Source organism: Malaclemys terrapin, chromosome 9, assembly GCF_027887155.1.
Source record: "Malaclemys terrapin pileata isolate rMalTer1 chromosome 9, rMalTer1.hap1, whole genome shotgun sequence".
Classification (NCBI taxonomy): domain Eukaryota; kingdom Metazoa; phylum Chordata; order Testudines; family Emydidae; genus Malaclemys; species Malaclemys terrapin.
Window position 1 is genome coordinate 2357645 of NC_071513.1, and position 23954 is coordinate 2381598.

At 48.2% G+C, this 23954-nt stretch overlaps 1 protein-coding gene across 1 annotated transcript in view; it reads left to right on the forward strand.

The window, feature by feature from the left end:
* SLC6A14 (solute carrier family 6 member 14) overlaps positions 1-4973 on the forward strand; it is a 28525-nt gene extending 23552 nt beyond the window's left edge. Inside the window, exon 14 of the mRNA XM_054040438.1 lies at positions 1231-4973. Within this exon, the coding sequence (XP_053896413.1) occupies positions 1231-1380 (150 nt within the window). The 3' untranslated portion in view covers positions 1381-4973. The remainder of the gene's footprint in view (positions 1-1230) is intronic.
* Positions 4974-23954: the final 18981 nt, after the last annotated feature.

A 23954-nucleotide genomic window follows, 5' to 3' on the forward strand; every position in this document is an offset into this window, starting at 1 on the left:
TTTCTGACAGGTTTCAGAGTAGCAGCCGTGTTAGTCTGTATCCGCAAAAAGAAGAACAGGAGTACTTGTGGCACCTTAGAGACTAACAAATTTATTAGAGCATAAGCTTTCGTGGACTACAGCCCACTTCTTGGTATGCATCCGAAGAAGTGGGCTGTAGTCCACGAAAGCTTATGCTCTAATAAATTTGTTAGTCTCTAAGGTGCCACAAGTACTCCTGTTCTTCTTTTTGCACATTTTCTGAGGGACCGTTCAAGGTGAAATGGCCCATTAACACCTCTGTCGCCATAGGACAAAAAGGGGAGGGGAGTAGTAGGTATAGATTGTTGTAATAAGCCATAAATCCAGTGTCTTTATTAAGATCATGGTTTTTAGTGTCTAGCAAAGTGATTAATTTAAGCTCCTAGGCTCATCTTTTGAAGGTGTTGTGCAGATTTCCCTGGAGGATGAGGACTGAGAGGTCAGATGTAGAGTGATCGCTTTGGGGAAAGTGTTCACCCACAGGTGACAGGGTGGTTTTGCCTTTTTTTCATTTTCCTGCGTGAGCTCATTCGAGAATGTAGTGATTGTCAGGTTTCACACACACAGATGTAATAGGGCATTTAATGCACTGGATGAGGTACACCACACATTGTGATAGGCTTGTGTAGGACCATGGATCTTGAAAGGTGTGTTGTGGGGGTTGTTGATCATTGTAGAAGTGGAGATATGTCTGCAGGTTTTGCATCAATTGTTCTGGCAGGGTCTGGTGCCGCTTTGAGTTGGTGTCTCCTGGTCTGTGGGGAGCTTGCTTGTGATGATGAGCTTGTAGAGGCTGGGGGTTGTTTGAAGGCTGAAGAGGGGGTTCAGGAAATATTTTTTTCCAAATAGGGTCCCCATTGAGTGGGGGTGCAATTGTTTGATGTTACCCCGTATGGGTTCCAGCGTGGGGTGGTGGGGACAACTAGGGGTATGGGGTTGGAGGGGGATCTTATTTCTGTATTGAAGCAGGTTCTTTTGCAGGTTCTAAATGCAACTGAACTTACTGGGCACTTGTGATTTGTAACCAAATATTTGGATTGCTTTGATTTTGAACCTGAGGTGGGGGATTGGAGCAGCGGGGAGGTTGGTGTTTAGATTTCTCCCCACTGTGCAAGAAAAAATTACCAAATAAAGCATGCTGAAGAGAATAAAAACATGCAAAGAAGCAGCAGCAGCTGGAAATTAAATCCTGTGTTTTTTGCTTCCCAGCGTATTGTGAGCTGCTGCCGGCCAGCTGCTAACTGGGGTCCCTCTCTGGAATGTCACCGAGGAGAAAGGTACAGCCACATGGTAGATCCCCACAAGGAAAGAGACCAGGAGATCCCCACCGTGGATGGCTTCGTGCACAAGCTGGAATGAGACGCCTGCCCTGGCCTGCATTATTTTTAACACAAATGTATTTTCTTTTTGTTTAATGTTGGAAAATAGTGTGCCAAACTATTGAAAGCTGTACTATTGATTGTTAGCTCTGCCTTACTGGGAGGAGCAGGTCATGGAGTAGAGAGGAAAGCCCAAGCCCACAGGCTGGGAGGGCAGGAAAATACACTCCAGCCAGGGGCGGCTCTATGGTTTTTGCCGCCCCAAGCATGGCAGTTAGGCAGCCTTCGGTGGTATGCCTGCCGGAGGTCCGCTGGTAACGCGGATTCGGCGGCATGCCTGCGGGAGGTTCGCCGGTCCTGCGCCTTTGGCGTGCCCGCCGCCAAATTGCCGCCGAAGCCGCGGGACCGGCGGACCTCCTGCAGCCATGCCGCCGAAGGCAGCCTGACTGCCGTCCTCGAACCGACCGGCAGGGCGCCCCCCCGCGGCTTGCCGCCCCAGGCACGCACTTGGTACGCTGGCGCCTTGAGCTGCCCCTGCTCCAGTCTCTCAGAGCGTAGGGACTGGGAGCAGTCCGTAGGGCAGCTGGCCTGCAGATGCTGCTATGGGGGGATGTGTTCTGGTGCTCTCCTGCCCAGGGCTTGAGCCACGGGGCTCTGTGCTGGGCACGTACCAACAAGCACCTCCCCGCGCGCTCTGTTTTCTGCAGCTGGTGCACAGCTCAGGCTGACGGTACGCAGAGGGGCGGATGGGTTGGTGCTCTCCGCTCAGCAGCCCAGGGAAAGTGAATTATTGCTGCTGTCTGGGCCTTGCTCAGGCTTCTCAGCCTGGCGCTGAGCAAAATGTGTGTCTGTGTTGTCTGTGTGTCTCGACGTTGAGGGGTGACAAGCTGCCTTGCTTATGAGGCTGGAATGTGGCAAGGCAAGTTCCCATAGATTTGTCATATCTCTGGCAACTGATGGGTGGCAGTGAGAGGTCTGATTGTTTAGTTCAGTGTTTCCCAAACAGGGTCCGTGGAACACTGGTGTTCCGTTCCGCACGATGTGAATAGGTGTTCAGTGAAAGAATCCTAGTTAAAAAAAATTTTTTAATTTTAAATTTGGCATATTTGAAGCGTAGTTTACAACTCTTTTTGAATGACTATAATTTAACATAAAACGGTTATCGATAGATCTCGTATTGAATATTATGGTGTAAAGAGAACGTGGCACGCAAGCATGTTGATGTCTACCCCTTTCAGGCACGTTTCAGTTAGTGACATCGTACCCCTTCTGCTCGAGGTTGGGCGAACTGCAGTGGTATGCACACACCATTCTCTTTACGCCATGGTGAATATAACATATTCACTCCACACGTTCAAACCTATGGGTCTTTACCATGTGTGCGATAAGCACAACTAAACTAGCTTTGCTCAAAACAATATAAATATTTGTGACAAACAAAATTTGACAAAAATCAGTGTTTCTAAATAGTGTTACTAAATCACCATGGATTTGTGGCTAAAAGAAGGAACTTTGAAACGAAAAGCAAGTTCTTCTGGTACTCCCACTGTGGCCAAAATAAACGAATAAAATATTGTGACACTTCAAAGTGAGGATGAACAATTGCAGTCTTTTGTTGCTGAAAAATCTGTTAGTACTAGTGAGTTATCCAAGGTGAAAGAATTTCCACCGAAGAATATCAAAAAACAAGAAGAAGCAGGTGTTAAAAGACCGAAACGAAAGTATTATGAAAGTTATTTGTCTTTCGGTTTTACATGTGTTGGAAATAAAGATGTTCCCGATGCGAAATGCGTTGTGTGCAACAAAATACTAGCAAACAGTTCATTGGCTCCTGCTAAACTTCGTAGGTATTTGGAAACCAAGCATGCTGAATACAAAGACAAAGATATAAGTTTTTTCAAGAAGAAGCAGCATGACTCACTTGGAAATTGTAAACTTTCAGTGATTAAAATTGCTAAAACAGACAACAAAAGTGCAACAGAGGCACCTTATCGAGTAAGTTACCGTATAGCACTTGCCAGAGAAGCAAACACTATTGGAGAAACGGTTATCAAGCCTTGTGCGAAAGATATTGTAATGTGCATGCTGAGTGAGCAGTCTGGTAAAAATATGGATGCTGTACAGTTGTCAAATAATACTGTTGCACGCCATATTAAAGATCTTGTCGATGACATAGAAAAAGAGCTAGTTTGCCAACTGAAAATTTGCCATGAGTATTCATTGTAGCTAGATGAGTCCACTGATGTTTCAGGACTTGCTGTGCTACTAGTATTTGTCCGGTATAGATTTAATAATATTATTGAAGAGGACCTGCTCTTATGTGAATCTCTGCAAAGCAACACAACTGGAGAAGAAATATTCAACTGCATCAACAATTTTATCAGAAAGCATGAAATTAGTTGGGGAAAATGTATTGATGTATGTACTGACGGTGCTCGGGCAATGATCGGGAAGATAAAGGGAGCTGTAACGCGAATCGTAAGTGTGGCACCAGAAAGTACAAAGAGCCATTGTGTTCTACACAGACAAGCATTTGCAGTTAAAAAAATACCAGCATATCTGAAAATTGTGCTCGACAAAGCAGTACAAATTATCAATTTTGTCAAATCTCGACCACTTCAATCCAGGTTATTTAAAATGTTGTCTGAGGAAATGGGTAGTCAGCACAAAGCGCTTCTTTTACATACAGAAGTGAGATGGCTAGCCAGAGGAAAAGTGCTTGTGAGGCTTTTTGAGCTTTGTAGTGAACTACTGGTATTCTTCACTTCAGATAATTCAGGATGAAAATTTAATGACAAATTCCTCATGGCTAATGAGACTTGCGTATCTCGCAGATATTTTTGTAAAATTAAATGAAATTAATCTGTTGCTGGAAGGAAAGAATGTGACCATTTTTACAACAATGGATACAATTTCGTCGTTAAAAAAGAAACTGGAATTCTGGGCATCTTCTGTAGAACAGAATAACTTCGACTGCATCCCTACAGTACATGAATTTCTGACTGAAATAAATTCTACAGTCCATGAAGAAGTTTCCAGCACAATTTTACAGCACTTATGTGACTTGCAGGCCTCATTATTAGAATATTTTCCTACAACTACTGATGATAATGCTTGGGTTCAAAATCCATTTGTAATTACAGCCAAACCAGTCAGCTTTACTGCGCATAATTATGAAAGCCTAATTGACTTAATTTCTGACTCTGATTTGAAACAAAAGTTTAAGGATCTTCCGCTGAGTAATTTTTGGAGCAGCCTAATAGAAGAGTACCCTAATGTGGCTAAACGTGTGGTTCGAGTGCTCCTTCCTTTTGCTACAACTTATTTGTGTGAGACGGAATTTTCGTATTATACTGCAACAAAAAACAAATCTAGGAATAGACTTGATGCTGTGCCTGACATGAGGATTCCACTTTCCAGCATTATTCCTAATATTAAGCGAATTTGTGATAAAAAAAAATGCAGAAACACCAATCCCCTTAAATCTAAATTTGTATTTCTGTTTATAAAAATAGATTTTCCTAGTAAAAATCGAATTTGTTTGGTGTTTGTGTATATATAAAAACAGGTTTTTTTTAAGTAGAACACTATTTTTAATTTTGACTCTTGCACTTGATTTTTGTACTACTTCATACGTGCGTTACGGTTAGAAATTGTTAGTTCAAGTTATTTTAAATGTGTATTTTTGCTTTGTTTTATAAAATAAAATATATTTGAGCATAAATAATGCAATTTTTTATTTGAAAACCAAACGACTACAAAATAATATTATAAGTGTTCCATAATAGGCTAAAAAGTGTTCCGTGGCCAAAAAAGTTAGGGAAACGCTGGTCTAGTTTAAGACGCCGAGTTGACTAGACAACTGATCACAGCTGACATGGTAACAAAATAACCAGTGACACAATCTCTGCTCTTTAATTTTTAATGATTCCAGGGTTTTTTTCTTCTTCCCTATACTGGAATTCACTAGTTTTAATCAGGGCTTTTTAAAAGCACCTTCTCCCTCAATGTCTCTGTTCCTTTATGCTTTTTTTTCCCTTTGCCATTCATTTCTCTGTCTGTTTTCAACTCCTTCTTGTCTCAGCTTTTCCTTTCTATATTCTCCAGATTTTGGTTTCCTTCCATTCCTCCCTCTTCCCTGCATCTCTCACAATGGTCTCGCTCCCGTTCGGCCTTGCCAGCTGTGTCTGGAAAGCAGCAGAAGACATACAATGCAGCTCTGCCTGAACTTAAGTGAGAACTAGATGAATCTCGTTACCAATGTGCATTGTGTTGTTGTAGCAGCAGCAGATTAGAAGGTGCCTTCTTCCTTTGATCCCTTTGTTTGCTGCGGCTTGTATTTGTTTTTTTTCCTTTCAGAATTTAAGTAGAGGAACAAAAGCCCCATAAGAACAACTCTTCTCTGGAAGCTTGGCTGGGACTGCAGCATTGGGTAATGGCCTCCACCTCCCAGCTGGAAACAACACCATTTGTTTAACTAGGAGGACATGTGGCAATTTGCAGAGGTCCCTCCTAGAGGCCAAATGCTGATTTTTTTCAGCCCCAAACCTGAAGGGTCTAGCTCTGTGCAGGAGACTTCCCTGAGGGTTGGGGGACAGAACCTGCCCCCCTCCCCCAGACAGAGCACAGAAACATGCACTCTGGGGCCATTAGCTAGACCTTACTGGCTGTTTGCATCTGTGCCCATGTCTGGAATATTGGCTAGTGCGTTCTGACGACACTGATCCAAACACATTCCTTCTTCCCAACCCTGTGTGCCAACACGCACCGTGCAACCGCAGCACGTTGTGTTGTGCACCATTCCCCGAGGCAGTGTCCCTCTGGCTTCTCCTTGACCTAGGTCAGCAGAACTACAACCATCTGGTACTTTTGAGACCTTGTGTGGGCCTCAGCAGGCGGGCAGGGGTTACCCTTCTCCAAGTGGGCTGGCAAGCTGCTTTGTTTTTCCAGCCAGGGATGTTCCGTTTCTGTTCTTGTTTACTTTTTGTAGCTAGCTCCTAGTGACCAAGGTAGATCAGCTGATGTGCTGCCCGTCTTCTTTACAAGTGCTCTGTGCTTGTTTTCATGACTCCAGCAGTTCTGCCCATGGGAGGACTTATCCATTCCTCAACCACTCATCTTCTGGGCAGCTTGACATAGCCATTCTCAGGGTCCTGATTTCAACTCCGCTCTCTTCCCTTTCATGCTGGCTGTTTTGCAGTTAATTTCTTAATGGAAATGTTCAGATATCAAAATTTATACTGCTCTTAGAATTTTTTTTTTATAGCCAGATATTTCCTAGTGGGACTAAAACTTAGTGGGAAAGTAGAACCATCTGGGGCTGAGGAATATACTGTCGATTCAAAATGTTCCTTAAACACACAGCGGTTTTGGATATCATAAATATCATATTTATATCTTGTTATGGCTTCAGTGATTCCATTTCCTTGTCTGTTTATAGCCCTTTTATAACTTCCAGACGCATGCCGCGGTGACAGCCCTGTTGGGAGACACAGCCACTGCAAGATGCTGCATCATGCAGAACCATTTTTTGATGATTGCAGGTTGGCCCTATGTGGCCTCATGACGTGCAAAGTTGCCTACGCTTCGCACTAGCTGTGAAAATAATGCATGTTGCCGTTATGCCAAATGTTGCTTGATTTAGTTGCATTTCCAGCTACATCTCTACTTCGAGATAATGCTGTCCTTGGGAGCCCAAAAATCTTACCGTGTTATAGGTGAAACCGCTGTGACAAAGTTCCTCCTCTATCTTGGTGGGTCCTGCGCTTATTGGCGGATTTTCTTGCCTCAGAGATTCACCATGTGGGTTGGGAACAGCCCAGAGATCTTCCCCTCTGGAAGAACCCACAGTCCAGGTCAATTGGGAGGTTTGGGGGGAACCCGGGCCCGTCCTCTACTCCAGGTTCCAGCCCGGGGCCCTGTGGATTGCAGCTGTCTATAGTGCCTCCTGTAACAGCTGCATGACAGCTACAACTCCCTGGGCTACTTCCCCATGGCATCCTCCAAACACCTTCCTTATTCTCACCACAGGACCTTCCTCCTGGTGTCTGATAACGCTTGTGCTCCTCAGTCCTCCAGCAGCACACCCTCTCACTCTCAGCTCCTTGTGCCTCTTGCTCCCAGCTCCTCACACTCACACCACAAACTGAAGTGAGCTCCTTTTAAAACCCAGGTGCCCTGATTAGTCTGCCTTAATTGATTCTAGCAGCTTCTTCTTAATTGGCTCCAGGTGTCCTAATTAGCCTGCCTGCCTTAACTGGTTCTAGCAGGTTCCTGATTCCTCTAGTGCAGCCCCTGCTCTGGTCACTCAGGGAACAGAAAACTACTCTTCCAGTGACCAGTATATTTGCCCTCTACCAGACTCCTGTACCCCACTGGTCTGGGTCTGTCACATATCCCTCCCCCCTGCTCAACGCCAAGGGGTTGGGCAGCTTGGGACACCAGACAGTGCACACGTGACAAGCCATCGGCGTTGCCATGACGGCTCCCTGCTCTGGGTTGCACACGGAACTGGAAAGGTTGGAGGGATAAGAACCATCTGGTCACTCTTGTGTTCTTCTCCTTGTTCTGCTGCATCCAATGAAGAGGGGCATGGTCGGTCACGAGGACAAATCTGCGCCTGAGCAGGTTGTAGCGCAATGTTTCCATGACCCATTTTACAGCGAGGCATTCTCTCTCCACCACTGCATATTTTTGTTCCCTTGGAAGGAGTTTCCGACTGAGGTATAGAATTGGGTGTTCCTCCTCCCCAACCATCTGTGATAGAACGGCCCCCAACCCTACTTCCGATGCATCCGTCTGCAGGATAAACTCCTTGGTGAAATCAGGGGCTATCAGTACGGGGTTACTGCAGAGGGCAGTCCATAGGTCTGTGAATGCTTCTTCTGCCGCGTCAGACCATCTCACCAGATCAGGTCCACAGGCTTTCACTAGGTCTGTCAGGGGGCTTGCCCTTGTGGCAAAGTGGGGGATAAATCATCGGTTACACCCCAACACACCTAGGAACGCCCGGACTTGTTTCTTGCGACTTGGTCGGGGCCAATTTTGGATGGCCTCTAACTTGTTCAGTTGGGGTTTTACCAGACCTTTTCCCACAATGTAGCCAAGATATTTGGCCTCCGTGAACCCTACAGCACATTTGGCAGGGTTTGCTGTAAGGCCAGCTCACCTGAAGGTATCGAGGACTGCCTCCACCTTCTCCAGGTGGGTTTCCCAGTCTGGGGTATGAATGACCACATCGTCCAAGTAGGCAGCAGCATAACTGTTATGCGGGCATAATAGCTTGTCCATGAGGCGCTGGAAGGTAGCTGGGGCCCCATGTAGTCCAAAAGGGAGGACAGTATATTGAAAAAGACCCTCTGGTGTAGAGAACGCAGTCTTTTCCTTTGCGTCTTCTGCAAGGGGAATCTGCCAGTACCCCTTTGTCAAGTCTAGGGTAGTACCCAGACAGTCCACTAGCTCATCTATGCGAGGTTTGGGGTACGCTTCGAACTGGGATACTTCGTTTAGTCACCGGAAGTTGTTGCAAAATCTTGTGGTGCCATCAGGTTTGGGCACCAGCACAACTAGGCTGGACCACTGACTGTGGGATTCATCGATGATCCCCAACTCCAGCATTTTTTTTACTTCTGCTTTTATTTCCTCCCTTTTTGCTGCTGGCATCCGATAGGGCCTCATTGTTACTCTGGCCCCAGGGTTCATGACACGACCCAGAGGCTCAGCAGAGGGTAAATAGGGGCTTTGGAGAAAGTGGATAATACACCCCTCTCCAGGAACCCCAAATGTGCCATAATGCTGGGCGCTCCACCAGCTGCAGCGGCCGGGCATCTCTCCTCACCCTCTCCGTGCAGGGCTTCCCTGGCTGGGACTCCCTGAGTCACTTTCCTGATCCTATCCCAGCCCTGCCTCCCACGTGCGGCCCATAAACCAGACAGCAAGCAGCTTCCCTCCACCCTGGGGAAGCAGGCCAAGCCATAGGGGGCCAAACCCACTCGCAGACAGGACCCTGGGAAATGGCCCCCTAGACTACAGAGTCCTGGTGGCTGGCCTAGCCCCTTGCTGCCACCCCTGGGGGGGGCACAATTCCTGAGTCAACAGTGTGCTCTTGTTGCCAAGAAGGCTAATGGCATTTTGGGCTGTATAAGTAGGGGCATTGCCAGCAGATCGAGGGACGTGATCGTTCCCCTTTATTCGGCATTGGTGAGGCCTCATCTGGAATACTGTGTCCAGTTTTGGGCCCCACACTACAAGAAGGATGTGGAAAAATTGGAAAGAGTCCAGCGGAGGGCAACAAAAATGATTAGGGGTCTGGAGCACATGACTTATGAGGAGAGGCTGAGGGAACTGGGATTGTTTAGTCTCCAGAAGAGAAGAATGAGGGGGGATTTGATAGCAGCCTTCAACTACCTGAAGTGGGGTTCCAAAGAGGATGGAGCTCGGCTGTTCTCAGTGGTGGCAGACGACAGAACAAGGAGCAATGGTCTCAAGTTGCAGTGGGGGAGGTCCAGGTTGGATATCAGGAAAAACCATTTCACTAGGAGGGTGGTGAAACACTGGAATGCGTTACCTAGGGAGGTGGTGGAGTCTCCTTCCTTGGAGGTTTTTAAGGCCCGGCTTGACAAAGCCCTGGCTGGGATGATTTAGCTGGGAATTGGTCCTGCTTTGAGCAGGGGGTTGGACTAGATGACCTCTTGAGGTCCCTTCCAACTCTGATATTCTATGATTCTATGATTCTATGATTCCTTATGTGTCTTTAGGGGCCAAGGTTCCCCCACCACAGCCCCTGGCCGAACAGCTGAGACACGTGCTGTCTCCTCACCCATCCGGAGGTGACTGAGCTGATCTCCAGCACAGCTCCTGGGGGAGGGCACAGTCCATTAAAGCCGGGCTCTGCTCTGCGCTCCGCTGACCTCAGCACCCTGATCGCATCAGGGCTGGTCAAACCGGGGGAATTCTCCCCTGCAAAATACTCCAAACGGAAGGGAAATGGTTTGTTTTGTTCAAAATCTTTCCCTCCGCTTTGGAAGAAATCATTGAAAGCAAACAATTTCATCTTGATGCAAACTGAACCAAATACTTTTATGGTTTTTTAAATTCCCTTCCCCTCTTTCTCTCCCTTTGGGGCTGGGGGGAGGGAAAGGCCAGAAAAACCAAACCAAACCATCACTTGGATTCAAATCCAAATGAAAATGTGAGTTTTGTTTGTTGGCAGTAGAGTGAGAACATTTTGACTGATGTGAACGTTTCCATAACGTCAATAGCTATTTTTTGTCAAATCCCCCCCCTTTGACTTCCATCCCTAATTCATGTAGACGCAATGCCCTTTGCTGGTGGTTTACTCTCTAGTCACAGTGCATGTCAGTGTTTGGCCAGTAGGGGACAATGTGGGTTTGCTTCTTTTTCTCTTTCTTCTCTCGCTCACTTGCATTCCTAAGATGCAGTATCACGGCACAGCGCGGTGGAAGAGACGGCCAGGTACATTGTGTTTGTTGTATTCCAGAGACTGCCACCACGCCTAATACAGACCGTTAGATGGCCCCCAGCTTACGCTCTTCTCTGTGCTCACCTACTAAGGAGAGGCTTAGCTGAGGAGTTCATTTGAAAATAGCAATGCTTGTAGCTAAATTTCTTGCTCTGATTCTGGGTGCCCCTGACTCTCTCGCCCCCTTGCCCCCCCTTTTCCCCCCACTCCCTTGCACCTGCTTGCTGGGAGCCGATCAAAAAAGAAAGAAGCTGCAAGCCACAAACTAGCCAACAAGCAACTCACAAGTCAATTAAGCCAAACACCATCCCGATTTCTGTGGGTTTTTTCGTGGGTTTGGCACGTCTGGTCAGAGGTGGAGCCAGGACTAGAACCGTGCCTGCAGATTCCCAGTCCCTTGCTGCTGCTAATTCTGGTTAAGGCTGCGAGTCTGTCACGACGGTCACGGATTCCGTGACTTTCCGCCACTTCCGTGACTTCTGCAGCAGCAGTTTGGGTGTGTGGGAGGGGGCTCAGGGGTAGGGTTGTAGGGTGTGTGGGGGGCACTTATCTCAGGGTGGGGGCCTCCCACTGGCATGGCCCTGCAGCTCCTAGGCAGCAGAGGGGCTGGGGGGGGGACTCTGCTCCACGCGCTGCCCGTGCCTGCAGGTCCCACCCCCGCAACTCCCATTGGCTGCGGTTCCCAGCCAATGGGAGCTGCGGCAGCCGGCACTTGTTCCCCTCCACCACCTAGGAGCTGCAGGGATGCAGAGCCAGGTAGGGAGACCCTGCCAGCCCCACCAACCCCCCAGCACCAGCGGGCCCTGGGCCACCTCCCCCAGCACCCACGGTGTCCCCAGACCGCCTCCCCCTCCGAGCACCTGTGGCTCCCCCAGACTACCCCCCTACCCTGAGCACCCACAGTTCACCCCGCCCAAGTTTTACTCACAGGTATTTTTAGTAAAAGTCATGGACTGGTCACTGGCCATGAATTTTTGTTTACTGCCTGTGCCCTGTCCATGACTTTTACTAAAAATACCCATGACTAGACCGTAGCCTTACTACGGGTGTGTGAGGGGCGCTGCTTCCCAGGCGAGGAGACCCACAGCCCAGACACAGTCAGAGGCAGAAGGAAGGAGCAATGAATAAAGGGAAACCGAAGAACTATCCCCCTCCCAATGGCCTTGCAGAACGCTCAGTGCAAACGAGGCAGCCATTACCGCAAAACATGGCATAGAAAAACAACGGCTTCCTCTCCACTCCTCTCAGCTGACAGGCCCCCGGTCACCCCTCCGGATACACTGAGGCACAAAGATATTTTTCCTTATGATCAATGGACAGACAGTTGCTTTTGCATTAGCTGCTATACCTGGCAGCATGGCCCCAGTGCATGCCTAAGGGACCGGCAGCAACGGCAGCACTTTTGTGGCAGAGCAGTTGTTCAAGTAAATACGTGCTCAACTCCCTAGTTGTCTCATCCATCTCTGGGGAGAGGGGGTCTCCTAACACAACACTCCTGGCAGCTGAAAGGCCGTCGCAGTGAAGCTGTGTCGTTCGGCACATGGAGACAAGGGGGATGGGAGCTGCAGGCACTGCCATGCAGAATGCATTGCTGTCCTTCACGAGCCTCTTTGCACTGGTGCTCTGTACGCCCTGCACGACATTTGTCAATTAGGTGCAGGGCCGCCCGAGGGGGGGGGGGGGGGCAAGTGGGGCAATTTGCCCCAGGCCCCTGGCCCCACAGGGGCCCCCACGAGAATATAGTATTCTAGAGTATTGCAACTTTTTTTTAAGGAAGGGGCCCCCGAAATTGCTTTACCCTAGGCCCCCTGAATCCTCTGGGCGGCCCTGATTAGGTGCAGGCAAATGGGATCTTCAGCAGCTCGGGCTGGAACACATTAGCTTCATCAGCGGCTTTTGGGTCAAGAAACCAGGCATCTGGTTGCAACGGTACAGTCCTAATGGTCGCTGCTGTTCTCCAGCCTGCACAAGAAAGGCTGGAATCCCCCCAGCCTTTGCACAGGTGTGCAGTAGGGAGCTGGGGGGGGGGGAGCGAGTGTGCCGAGCCCTTTGCCCTGCTCCCTGTGCACCGTGGGTCAGAGCTAAGCACTCCCAGGAGTAAGGGGACGGCTCCTTTCCCTTGCCAACGGGCCTGGCTCCCCCCAGCCCCACACGCACTGCTCAGCAGAGCTCACTGCCACATGGGGAGTAGCGCGCTGCACCCCATGAGGTACGAACGCCCTGGGAGCGCAGACGCCACGTGCCCAGGAGTAGGGTTATCTGGAAAATGGATTAGCCGTTCAGTGAGGAATTCCTCCCGTTCGAGCTCTGGTTTCCATCTGAACCTGAGGTGTCCTGCGGAGTGCCAGTCCCCCCCAAGCTTTGAGTCAGGAACGCTGACATGTTTTGTATTGTTCATTTTGTTAGTGTAACACAATGTAAAGCGATCTATTGTATAACAGCGAACCAAGTGTCGTGTGATATTTAAATTAATAGTTCAATAGCATAAGTAAGTTAAAACAAAATGAATTGAAATGCTCAAGGCAAAACAAGCGGGTTTTGCCCTGTCGAAAGGAGACGTTTTGACAACAAAACAAGAAAGTTGCAATGCTTCATTTCAGCTTTATTCTGTATAAACGTTTGTCAAAGTCAACATGCCCGCCGAACACTTCAGCTGGGACATCACTGCGTTGTCTGATGGACAACTGGCCTCTTGACGTGTTTTTGACCAGCTCTACCCAAGAGGCACCTGTGCCCGTGAGGGTGCACGCTTCCCCTCTTAGGGGCCAGCTCCAAGTCACTCGGTGGCGCTACTGCGGACTGTATCCCTAGCAGTGTTCTCCGGCCATGGCCGAGCCAGGCTGGCTGGAACAGGTAACACGGGCCCCACTGTGACGGGCCTACACAGGGAGCAGGTGCATCAGCCCCAGGGTCTGCAGGAACCTTCATCACTTCCCCCTCTTGCTTTGCAACCGCCTCTCAGGGAGTTCCTGCCGCAGCTGCAATTGTTGTCTTGGGATATGTTGCCTGACCTGCTGGCATGAGAGAACCAGGGAGGGGAATGCAAGGAGGGGGTCATCTTTAGTGCTTTCAGCTTGGGGACACCCAACAAAATCCTGTGGGAACCATATTGCCCAGAGGAGCCAAGGACCTGGGGGCATATGGAAACGAAGACCCCCCAGATAGATAACCCGGGCCTCCTGTGGATGTCCTGAGAGCTGGATGGAACCCATATGTCAGCGCAGGCTGTACAGGCCTGCCTGGAGCCCCCGGTCGCTCTTGTGGGGCTAGCCCACACTGAATTCTGAGCTGCCATCGGCTTCGCTGCTCCGCTGCCCAAGCTAGCTAGAGTAAAGCCACTTCAGCACCATTTGAACCCGTGATTGCAGTATAGACGTAGCGTCAGGGAGTGCCAGATTGTGAGGTTTTCACCCCCCCCGTGGATTAAAAACGGCCAGACTGGGTCAGACCACTGGTCCATCTAGCCCAGTGTCCTGTCTTCCGACAGTGGCCAATGCCAGGTGAACAGAACAGGGCAATTTTCAAGTGATCAATCTCCGTCATCCTCTCCCAGCCTCTGGCAGTCAGAGGTTTAGGGACACTCAGAAATGGGGTTGCATCCCTGACCCCTGGCTAAAAGCCATTGATGAACCTGTCCTCTAGGAACTTATCTAATTCTTTTTTGAACCCTGTTATACTTTTGGCCTTCACAGCATCCCCTGGCAATGAGTTCCACAGGTTGACTGTGTTGTATGAAGGACTTCCTTATGTTTGTTTTAAACCTGCTGCCAATTACTTTCAGTGGGTGACCCCAGGTTTGTGTGTTATGTGAAGGAGTAAATAACACTTCCTGATTCACTTTCTCCACACCAGTCAGCATTTTATAGACCTCGATCATATCCCCCCTTAGTCATCTCTTTTCCAAGCTGAACAGGCCCAGTCTTTCTAATCTATCCTCATGGGGAAGCTGTTCCAGACCCCTCATCGTTTTGTTGCCCTTCTCTGTATTTTTTCCATTTCTAATAGATCTTTTTTCTATATGGGGTGACCAGAACTGCACCCAGCACTCAAGGTGTGAGTATATCATGGATTTATATAGTGGGACTCTCTACCAAAATAAAATAACAGCACAGGGAAGGGAAGGGAAAGAGAAAACAAGACATTGAAAGAGGGGAATCCAAGTGGAAACTTGGACAGATGACTAGGGAGGAGTATAAAAATATTGCTCGAGCATGAAGGGGTGTAATCCGGAAGGGCAAAGCACAACTGGAGTTGCAGCTAGCAAGAGATGTGAAGGGTAACAAGAAGGGTTTCTACAGGTACGTTAGCAACAAGAAGGAGGTCAGGGAAAGTGTGGGACCCTTAATGAATGGGGGAGGCAACCTAGTGACAGATGACATGGAAAAAGCTGAAGTCCTCAATGCTTTTTTTGCCTCAGTCTTCAGAGACAAAGTCAGCTCCCAGACTGCTGCACGGGCCAGCACAGTATGGGGAGGAGGTGACCAGCCCTCACTGGTGAAAGAACAGATGAAGGACTATTTAGAAAAGCTGGACATGCACAAGTCCATGGGTCCAGATCTAATGCATCTGAGGGTGCTGAGGGAGTTAGCTCATGTGATTGCAGAGCCATTGGCCATTATCTTTGAAAACTCATGGCGACTGGGGGAGGTCCCGGACGATTGGAAAAAGGCAAATATGGCGCCCATCTTTAAAAAAGGGAAGAAGGCGAATCCGGAGAACCACAGACCGGTCATCCTCACCTCAGTCCCTCGAGCAGGTCTTCAAGGAATCCATTTTGAAGCACTTGGAGGAGAGCAATGTGATCAGGAACAGTCAACTTGGTGAATCCAAGGGCAAGTCATGCCTGACCAACCTGATTGTCTTCTATGATGAGATAACTGGCTCTGTGGATATGGGGAAAGCAGTGGATGTGATATAACTTGACTTTAGCAAAGCTTTTGATACAGTCTCCCACAGTATTCTTGCCAGCAAGTTAAAAAAATATGGGCTGGATGAATGGACTATAAAGTGGCTAGAAAGCTGGCTAGATCATCAGGTTCAATGGGTAGTGATCAACGGCTCAATGTCTAGTTGGCAGCTGGTATCAAGCAGAGTGCTCCAGGGGTCAGTCCTGGGGCCGGTTTTGTTCAACATCTTCATTAATAATCTGGATGAAGAGATTGCATGCTCAGCAAGTTCTTGGATGACACTAAACTGGGGGGAGAGGTAGATATGCTGGATGGTAGGAATACTGTCCAGAGTGATCTAGAGAAATTGGAGGATTGGGCCAAAAGAAATCTGATGAGGTTCAACAAGGACAAGTGCAAAGTCCTGCACTTAGGATGGAAGAATCCCATGCACTGCTACAGGCTGGGGACCGACTGGCTAAACGGCAGTTCTGCAGAAAAGGACCTAGGGGTTACAGTGGATGAGAAGCTGGATATGAGTCAACAGTGTGCCCTTGTTGCCAAGAAGGCCAATGGCATATTGGGCTGCATTAGTAGGAGCATTGCCAGCAGATCGAAGGAAGTGATTATTCCCCTCTATTTGGCACTGGTGAGGCCACAGCTGGAGTATTGCATCCAGTTTTGGTCTCCCCACTACAGAAAGGATGTGGACAAATTGGGGAGAGTCCAGCGGAGGGCAACAAAAATGACTAGGGGGATGGGGCACATGACGTACGAGGAGAGGCTGAGGGAACTGGGCTTGTTTAGTCTTCAGAAGAGAAGAGTAGGGTGGGATTTGATAGCAGCCTTCAACTACCTGAAAGTACAAAGAGGGGGTTACAAAGAGGATGGAGCTCGGTTGTTCTCAGTGGTGGCAGATGACAGAACAAGGAGTAATGGTCTCAAGTTGCAGTGCGGGAGGTTCTAGGTTGGATATTAGGAAAAAACTTTTTCACTAGGAGGGTGATGAAGCACTGGAATGGGTTCCCTAGGGAGGTGGTGGAATCTCCTTCCTTAGTGGTTTTTAAGGCCTGGCTTGACAAAGCTCTGGCTGGGATGATTTATTTGGGGATTGGTCCTGCTTTGAGCAGGGGGTTGGACTAGATGACCTCCTGAGGTCTCTTCCAACCCTAATCTTCTATGATCTCTAAGTAATGAGACAAAAGGCCGGGGGGGGGGGGGAGTAAACATGGACATTTTTAAAAAGGGTGTTAAAAATTCCAGGGGAAATATGAGCAAAGAAGGCTTAAAGCACTGCCCAAAAGATCAATGCTGCAGAAAGGGAAAGGGTGCACTCTATATAATATTGCCGTGCAACAATGGCTGCTAAAGTTTTCTGGCTAATAAAAGGTGATAGGCAGATGCTGTTGCCTTTCTGCACTGGAGGCTGTGCGTGGAGAAAAGCAATCATGCCTCGCAGGGAGAAGGGAACTGATAATTGATTTCCTTGTCTGTTTCTTTGCTCTATTGACATTCACTCCTGGGATCGGATCTGCAGCAAACCACCAGATGGTCTGGGATGTGGAGGGGGAAAGGAGTGTAATCAAACCTGGGAATTTCAATCAGTCATTTTTATGGCTGCCTGCATTTGGACGGCAGCAGACAGCACAGTTTTTAGCCCAAACATGCAATCTATTTTGGGGCACTGATATTTTTCTCTCTGTGTACCTTTCCTTAGCTAATGATTTCTCCTGAGATTCCCCTTCAAACTCCCAGATATGTTAGGCCTCTCCCGTGCGGGTTACACTGTGCACACCCATCTTCAGTGCTCGGAAAAAGCAGCTATTTTATTGCACTCATGAATATTCAGAGCCCTGCATGTTAACTTGTATCTGGTGCTTATTAAAAAGGTAGAAATAAAACATTAAGAACATGAAAAAGAAAGATTTCCTCCATCTGTTAAATGACTAGCATGATTAGACGGGAGTGAATTACTACCTTGCTCATTAGAGACACAAAGTGGGGGAGGGAATATCTTTTATTGGACCAACTTCTGTTGCTGAGAGAGACAAGCTTTCAGCCCACAGAGCTCTTCAGCTAACTACAGCACTGTTAACTACCTTGCTTGTGAATTTTAGTCTACAATGTTTTTCTTTAGTTAAATTTCATCCAAAGTCTTTAAAAACAAACCTAAAGAAATGGAAAGGCTAGTCAGGGACGAATAGTCACAGCTATGGATTACATAGGGAAGGCAGACAGAAATGTAGAAGGGGAAGATATACAATATTGGCGAAGAAGGAGTTGTTTAGGGAGAAATTAGTAACTATGTAGAATATTATGGAGTTATTACGAAGACTAAACTAATTAGAGGACTCTGTTGTAATGCACCTGACTAAAGAGAATGACTGGAGTGTGACATGATTAAACAAATTAAAAAATCACGCAGAAAGGCCTTGTGGTGATTATTGGGGTGTGGATCAGACTCAGGAGCACGTGAAGTGGAAGAAACGAGGGTAGAGACATGACACTGGCAAGGGCACAGGATCAGCTGATAAGGAAGGTGTCAGTATTAGATGTGGCATCTGTGACTAACCTAGTCCAACTGGGCTCCTGGCACCAGCCATAAAGACTTATTTACTATGGAGAATTTCCATGAACATTAATTTTTTTTGGTGGAATCTTTTGTTTGTTTCTGTCAACAAGTTGGAAGTGACTTCTTTCTTTCTTTCTTTCTTTCTTTCTTTCTTTCTTTCTTTCTTTCGTACAGTGGTTAAGATAGGGCATGTGCCCAGAATGGCAGGGGCTAAGTGCAGCTGTCTGAGAGCTGTAGGCTGGCCCCCAGGAGTTTCTGTGCTGGACAGGATGCTGCTAGGACCTACCGTTAGCTCAAGAGCCATAGTCCTGGCCCGTCACCAAGGTTCTAGGTCCTGGTATCATGGGACTACTGGATGGATGGGACAGACTCCCAGTGACCAGGATTTCCTGTGGGCCAAAGCCTGCAACTCCTGTATGAGTTTTGACAAAGTGTGGGAAGAAGCAACAGCTGTTGCCACCACTCTGGGGTCTGAGCTAGGGGGTGACGTAGCAGTTGTACTAAGATAATGGCCATGGCCATATGACACTAGGTGGCTTGTGGTGTGGTGGGGAGAAGTAGAAGTTTCTAGGTAGCAGGTGGAGGAGACATTAGCTACGTCTGCCGACTGGCAGGTCTGGATGCAGCCCTCTTGGCCAGTCCCTGCTCCTGATGAAGCTCGGTGGTGACTGGCCAATAGTGACCCATCTAGCAAGATGGGCAAATGCCATCAGCTGGCTGGGAGCAGAATGCATCCTCCCACTTTCCCCAGGGGACAGGTCTGTACCATAAAGCCAAAGCATGTTCTAAACCCTTGTCTAGAGTCTCCAGTGTGGTAGTTGGACACAGTATAAGACAAGACATGTCTGTATTTGCTCTTCTCAGGGTTTCAGATGGATGAAAACTATCTTTTAAAAAATATCCCTGTATGTTGGGTTTATGAGTTAGAGGGTTCAGAGTCCAACGTGCTGGCATGACTCTCAAAATGCCAATCACTTGCAACTGTGCTTTCAGCTTTGGAGTGGCAGATTAAATCTGGGGTTTACTAGACACAATCAAACCGAATGGGAGTCTGGTGGGAAGACACAGCCCAGCAGAGTTGTCAGCATACTGGGAATCAGCAAAATTCTGCTTTCCACCCCCTCACTCTGAGAGGCAGCGACACCAACCTCATCGAAAGAGCTAACAGGCTCAACCCTGGATAGAGTAGCATTTCCATCTGCTCAGAGAGCAGGGCTGCCTCTGGAACTTTGAAAACGTGAGCAGAGACATTCTGTGCGCTATCCTTTCATCAGCCAAAATGCTTTCTGCAGATCTCGCTTGGTGATCAGCATTGCCTTGTGGAGGATTAATAGAAGTTTCTTCTGTAACACAAACAAAATCTGTGTAAGCCGGGTCTGAATGATCTATCCCCTGACAGTTAGCTGGGAGGGGAAGAGATTTCAGGAGCAAACTGTATTTACATGAACACACCTACTCTGATTAGATATCCAGCAGGTGTTGGGTTGCAAATCACTTTAGTACTGAATGCAGGGTAGGGAAATGCTGTTACCAATGTTGTTGTCTTTATTGTATGAATAAAGGGGAGCAGAACTGTGCTCAACCTGTCCCAAATGAGGAGGTCACACTCAGCTGAAAGACCTCGTTAAGCCAGGGGCTTGAATGCCAGAGCCCTGTAAAAGTAAGTGGGGCGGGGGGGGGGGAGGGGGGGAGATAGGTATCCCAGCCAGGAGATGTGGAATCTCCCCAATGGTCCCTGGTCCGATTTAACCTGTTCCTCCCCACTGCTCAAAGAAAGAGCTAAATAGGCATCATTAGGGGCCTCTTTGTTATTTTAAATGCTCAATCAGAGCTGAAATCAGTTGTGGTGGGGCTGTGTTTCTAACCAGCCTGTTCAGAGCTAAAAATCACTCAAGGTAGGGTAGTGTTTCTAGCCAGCCTGCAATCAGATGAAAATTACTAGGAGACGGATGTGCAGAGGTCACAGCAGAGAGGTACGTGGCAGCAGAAGGAGACTGACAGGCGGCCAGCAAATGATTGGCTGGTGAGGTGGTGAGCAGAATGAGCAGCTGGCGAGGCAGCAAGGAACTGCAGCTGGCAGGGTGGCCAGCCAGTGAGGAGCAGCAGCTGGTGGGACGGCCGGGTGGCGAGGAGCAGCAGCTGGCAGGGTGGCCAGGCAGCGAGGACCAGCAGCTGGCAAGGCAAGGACAACCCCTGTGAGTGGGGTGTGGTGAAGGAGCAGAGGGGGCACAGAAAAGGAACTTTTGGTTGTAGATCTCAAGAACAGGAGGCAGAAGACACTGCCCCACGCTCTCTGGGGTGGGCGTCCTGCTTACAGTTTTATGATTATCAATCCCGCTTGTGACATTTTCCCTAATTAATGTCGGGTGACTTCCCTCCTTTCATTAAAAGTTTCTTTTCTACACTCAGACTCTGTGCTTGTGAGGGGGAAGTATTGCCTCTGAGAGGTGCCTACAGGGGTGGTATGTAATTTCCTCAGGTTATGGGGTTGGGACTTGAGCCGGTTCTGTGTTGTATTGTTGAAAAGGAATGCCTAGATATTGAGCCCGGCCCTGGTTGCTGCCAGCTCCACCTGGCAGAAGGGTTACATCTGCAAACAGTCTACGTTCCCAACTCACTGTAACGTTCTCACTTGAAAAGCCTATTTTTAGTGAAATATTGATGCATCTTTATTTCTCCTTTGTTTGTTCTAGATGTGAAACATTTGCCTTCGCTACCCCCAGTGTTGGAATTCTACCAGGACAGACCCCTGGTCCCTGTCAAGAAAGGAGATAGGAAACAGGGCCGAAGTCTGCCCACCTTTAATCATGCAAACAGAGTCTCTGATGACAATAGAACTACTCACATGAAGAAGGTAGCTCTATCTGAAATTCTTGGTTACCAGCTCTCATGCTTGGAAGTCAGTCTATGTCCAGGCTCTCTCCACTCTCGCTATCGTGGAGGTTAGGATTTTTTGTTTCCCTTAGATTGTCTTTATTTTCTAAATTAATTTATGAGTTTAGTTTAGCAGAACAAACCATCATTTCCATCCAGGCTAAAACACCGTCTGCTCATTCAGTTTCCCATTTTTTATTCAGTTAAGACATTTCTAATGTTAGATTCCACTTTGAGAATTCAGACATTTTGGACTCTGTTTTTCAGCAACAACAACAGGACTTTGCCAGTGAGTCAGTGCAAAGAAGACTGCCATGCCAGGGCTGGTGTGCAAAACTCCTTGGGAACCAGTGGACCTGCCTCCATTTGCACAAGCAGATAATTGCATGCAGACTATGTATTTGGCAGTGCTACCTCCTGCTAACGCTACTGGAACTTTTACCGGGTTGTGGAGTCCACTGAGTTTTTCCTCTACTCTACAGATCTTGGTCCCTGTCTAAAGGGAAGCTCAAACAACCTAGAATCTTCTAGTTTTTGTACTTTGGGTCTTTGTGTGTGTGGGTGGGGGGACGGGTGGAAGGGGAATTCATATGAAATCAGAGCATGATTTGTGTGTTAAGACATCGCCCTTACACTAAAATGTTCAAATGTCATCTTCCGTGTCCCAGACTTCTCTCATAATGGAGATGATTCAAATCCAACCAGGAGGCCCCAGACTTTCTCACAAGACAGAATTTTGGGCATATATTTCTACACTCTCATTTTTATCTGTTATGGCCATGTTTCTCGGGTTTCTCATTTCATTCTAACCCAGAGGGAAAATACGGTGGGAATTTTCTGAGGGATTCCTGGTAATCTGTCACCGGAGAATATCCTGCAAGAGTAAATGCTTTGGAGAAGGAAAAAAATAAGGGTGGGCGTATCAATAGAGTAAAACCTAAAGGCACTTCTCGCCTCCTCAGAGCTAAGATCACGTGTAAGTAGTCTCTCAGCCTATTAAAGGCTATGATCAAGTGTCTTGATGTGTTTGGGCTTTTGGTCCCGAGATGAAAAGCTCATCTGTGTCTCTTGGACCGTGAAGCGCAAACATGATCTCCTAAGCTAATTTCCTCGGTGCACACCAGTGCAGCTGAAAAGGGCCTGACATTCTGCAACTTCTGCAAACATTCAGGGGGCTAAGTAAGTGATACTGGGGATTGCACACTGCCATCTTCAGTGAAAATGAGAATGGGAACAGTATAGGGGTAAGCCCCGGAGCCCGAAGCTCTAGACCAGGGATCGGCAACCTTTGGCCCGCAGCCCATCAGGGTACGCCCCTGGAGGGCCGGGACGGTTTGTTTACCTGCCACGTCCGCAGGTTCGGCCGATTGCGGCTCTCGCTGGCTGCGGTTCGTCATCTCAGGCCAATGGGAGCTGTCGGAAGGGAAAGTGCTCTCTGCCTCCATCTATTGGTTAAAAGAGAGAAGTACAGCTACAGGGAGAGCTTCATTTGCATAAGCCTCCCACCCAAAATTCCTCCATTGACACTTTGGGAGTCACCATAACTTTGCACAAATTCAGAATTGGTTAGATAAAAGAGCTCCTAGCTTGTGGCAAAGATTCTGTACAAGGGCCCTATATGGTGCTGGTTTCCATTTAATGAGGGCCCTGCATCACTGGGAATACTCTTTGATGGGAGGCAACACTGAGGTCCTTTCTATCCAGCACCCAAATAAAGCTTCAACCATATAGCTGCGCTAGGTGGTGAAGTCTTAGGCCAGGACTAGGCTGCACTATCTAAGAAATTGGAGATAGGCCTGCCTGAGTGATTGCAGGGCCTACACTATCACTGACACCAAACTGTGAGTGGAGTTAAGGCGAAGGGGCTGGGAATGGGGAAGGGAAAATGACATTGTAAAGGGCATTTTGCTTCTTGGATGGTTGCACTGGTGGGTGGGGAACAGAGTTAACCAATGACTGTACCAGTTACCATGGAGGAGTGTTTTACTTGTCATTCTCTTAGACTGTTGCTGTGTTTTTCCAAGCTGATATTGTGTGACCTTTCCCCCAGTGAAGTTATCCATGTTTTGTACAACAATTAAGAGTGGAGAAGTATTGACTCTACAGGATGCACAGGGAAGGTATTTAGTCATCCTAGAAATTCTGGGCGGGGCTCAAGCCGGTGGTGTTTGTGGGTTTGAAGAGGGTCCCCCTCGATATTTGAAACTGCTCCTTATTGCTGCTGCCAACCCCTGGCAGAAGGGTTATATAGGAAACATGACAGTGAGTGTATTTATTATTTTTTGGAGATTTATACAGATGTAATCTTACCAAATGCTCTGGACTCTCCATAAAAGCATGAAATCATCACCCCCCTTGTGGTTTTGTCATAACACAACTTTAAAATAGGAAGGCGAAGTGCCCTGATAGCAGCTCACCCCCATGTCTACTACCGGTTGGTGAATAGGGACTCTTTAAGGGCAACTACTGTCAGGGCCGGCTTTATGACCCGTTGGGCCCGATTCCAATACCTGGCGGCGGTCCGGGGGCTTTGGCGTCACTTTGGCGGCAGGGGGTCTGTTCCGGGTCTTCTGCGGCACCGAAGGACCCCCCCGCCGCCAAAATGCCGCTGAAGACCCCCGGAGTGGACCCCCCGCCGCTGAAATGCTGCTGAAGACCCCCGGAGTGGACCCCCGCTGCCGAAATGCTGCCGAAGACCCCTGGAGTGGGGCCCTCTTAGGCACGGGGCCCGATTCTGGGAAATCAGGGGAATCGGCTTAAAGCCCGCCCTGACTACTGTATCTTTAAGATACTTCAGTAAT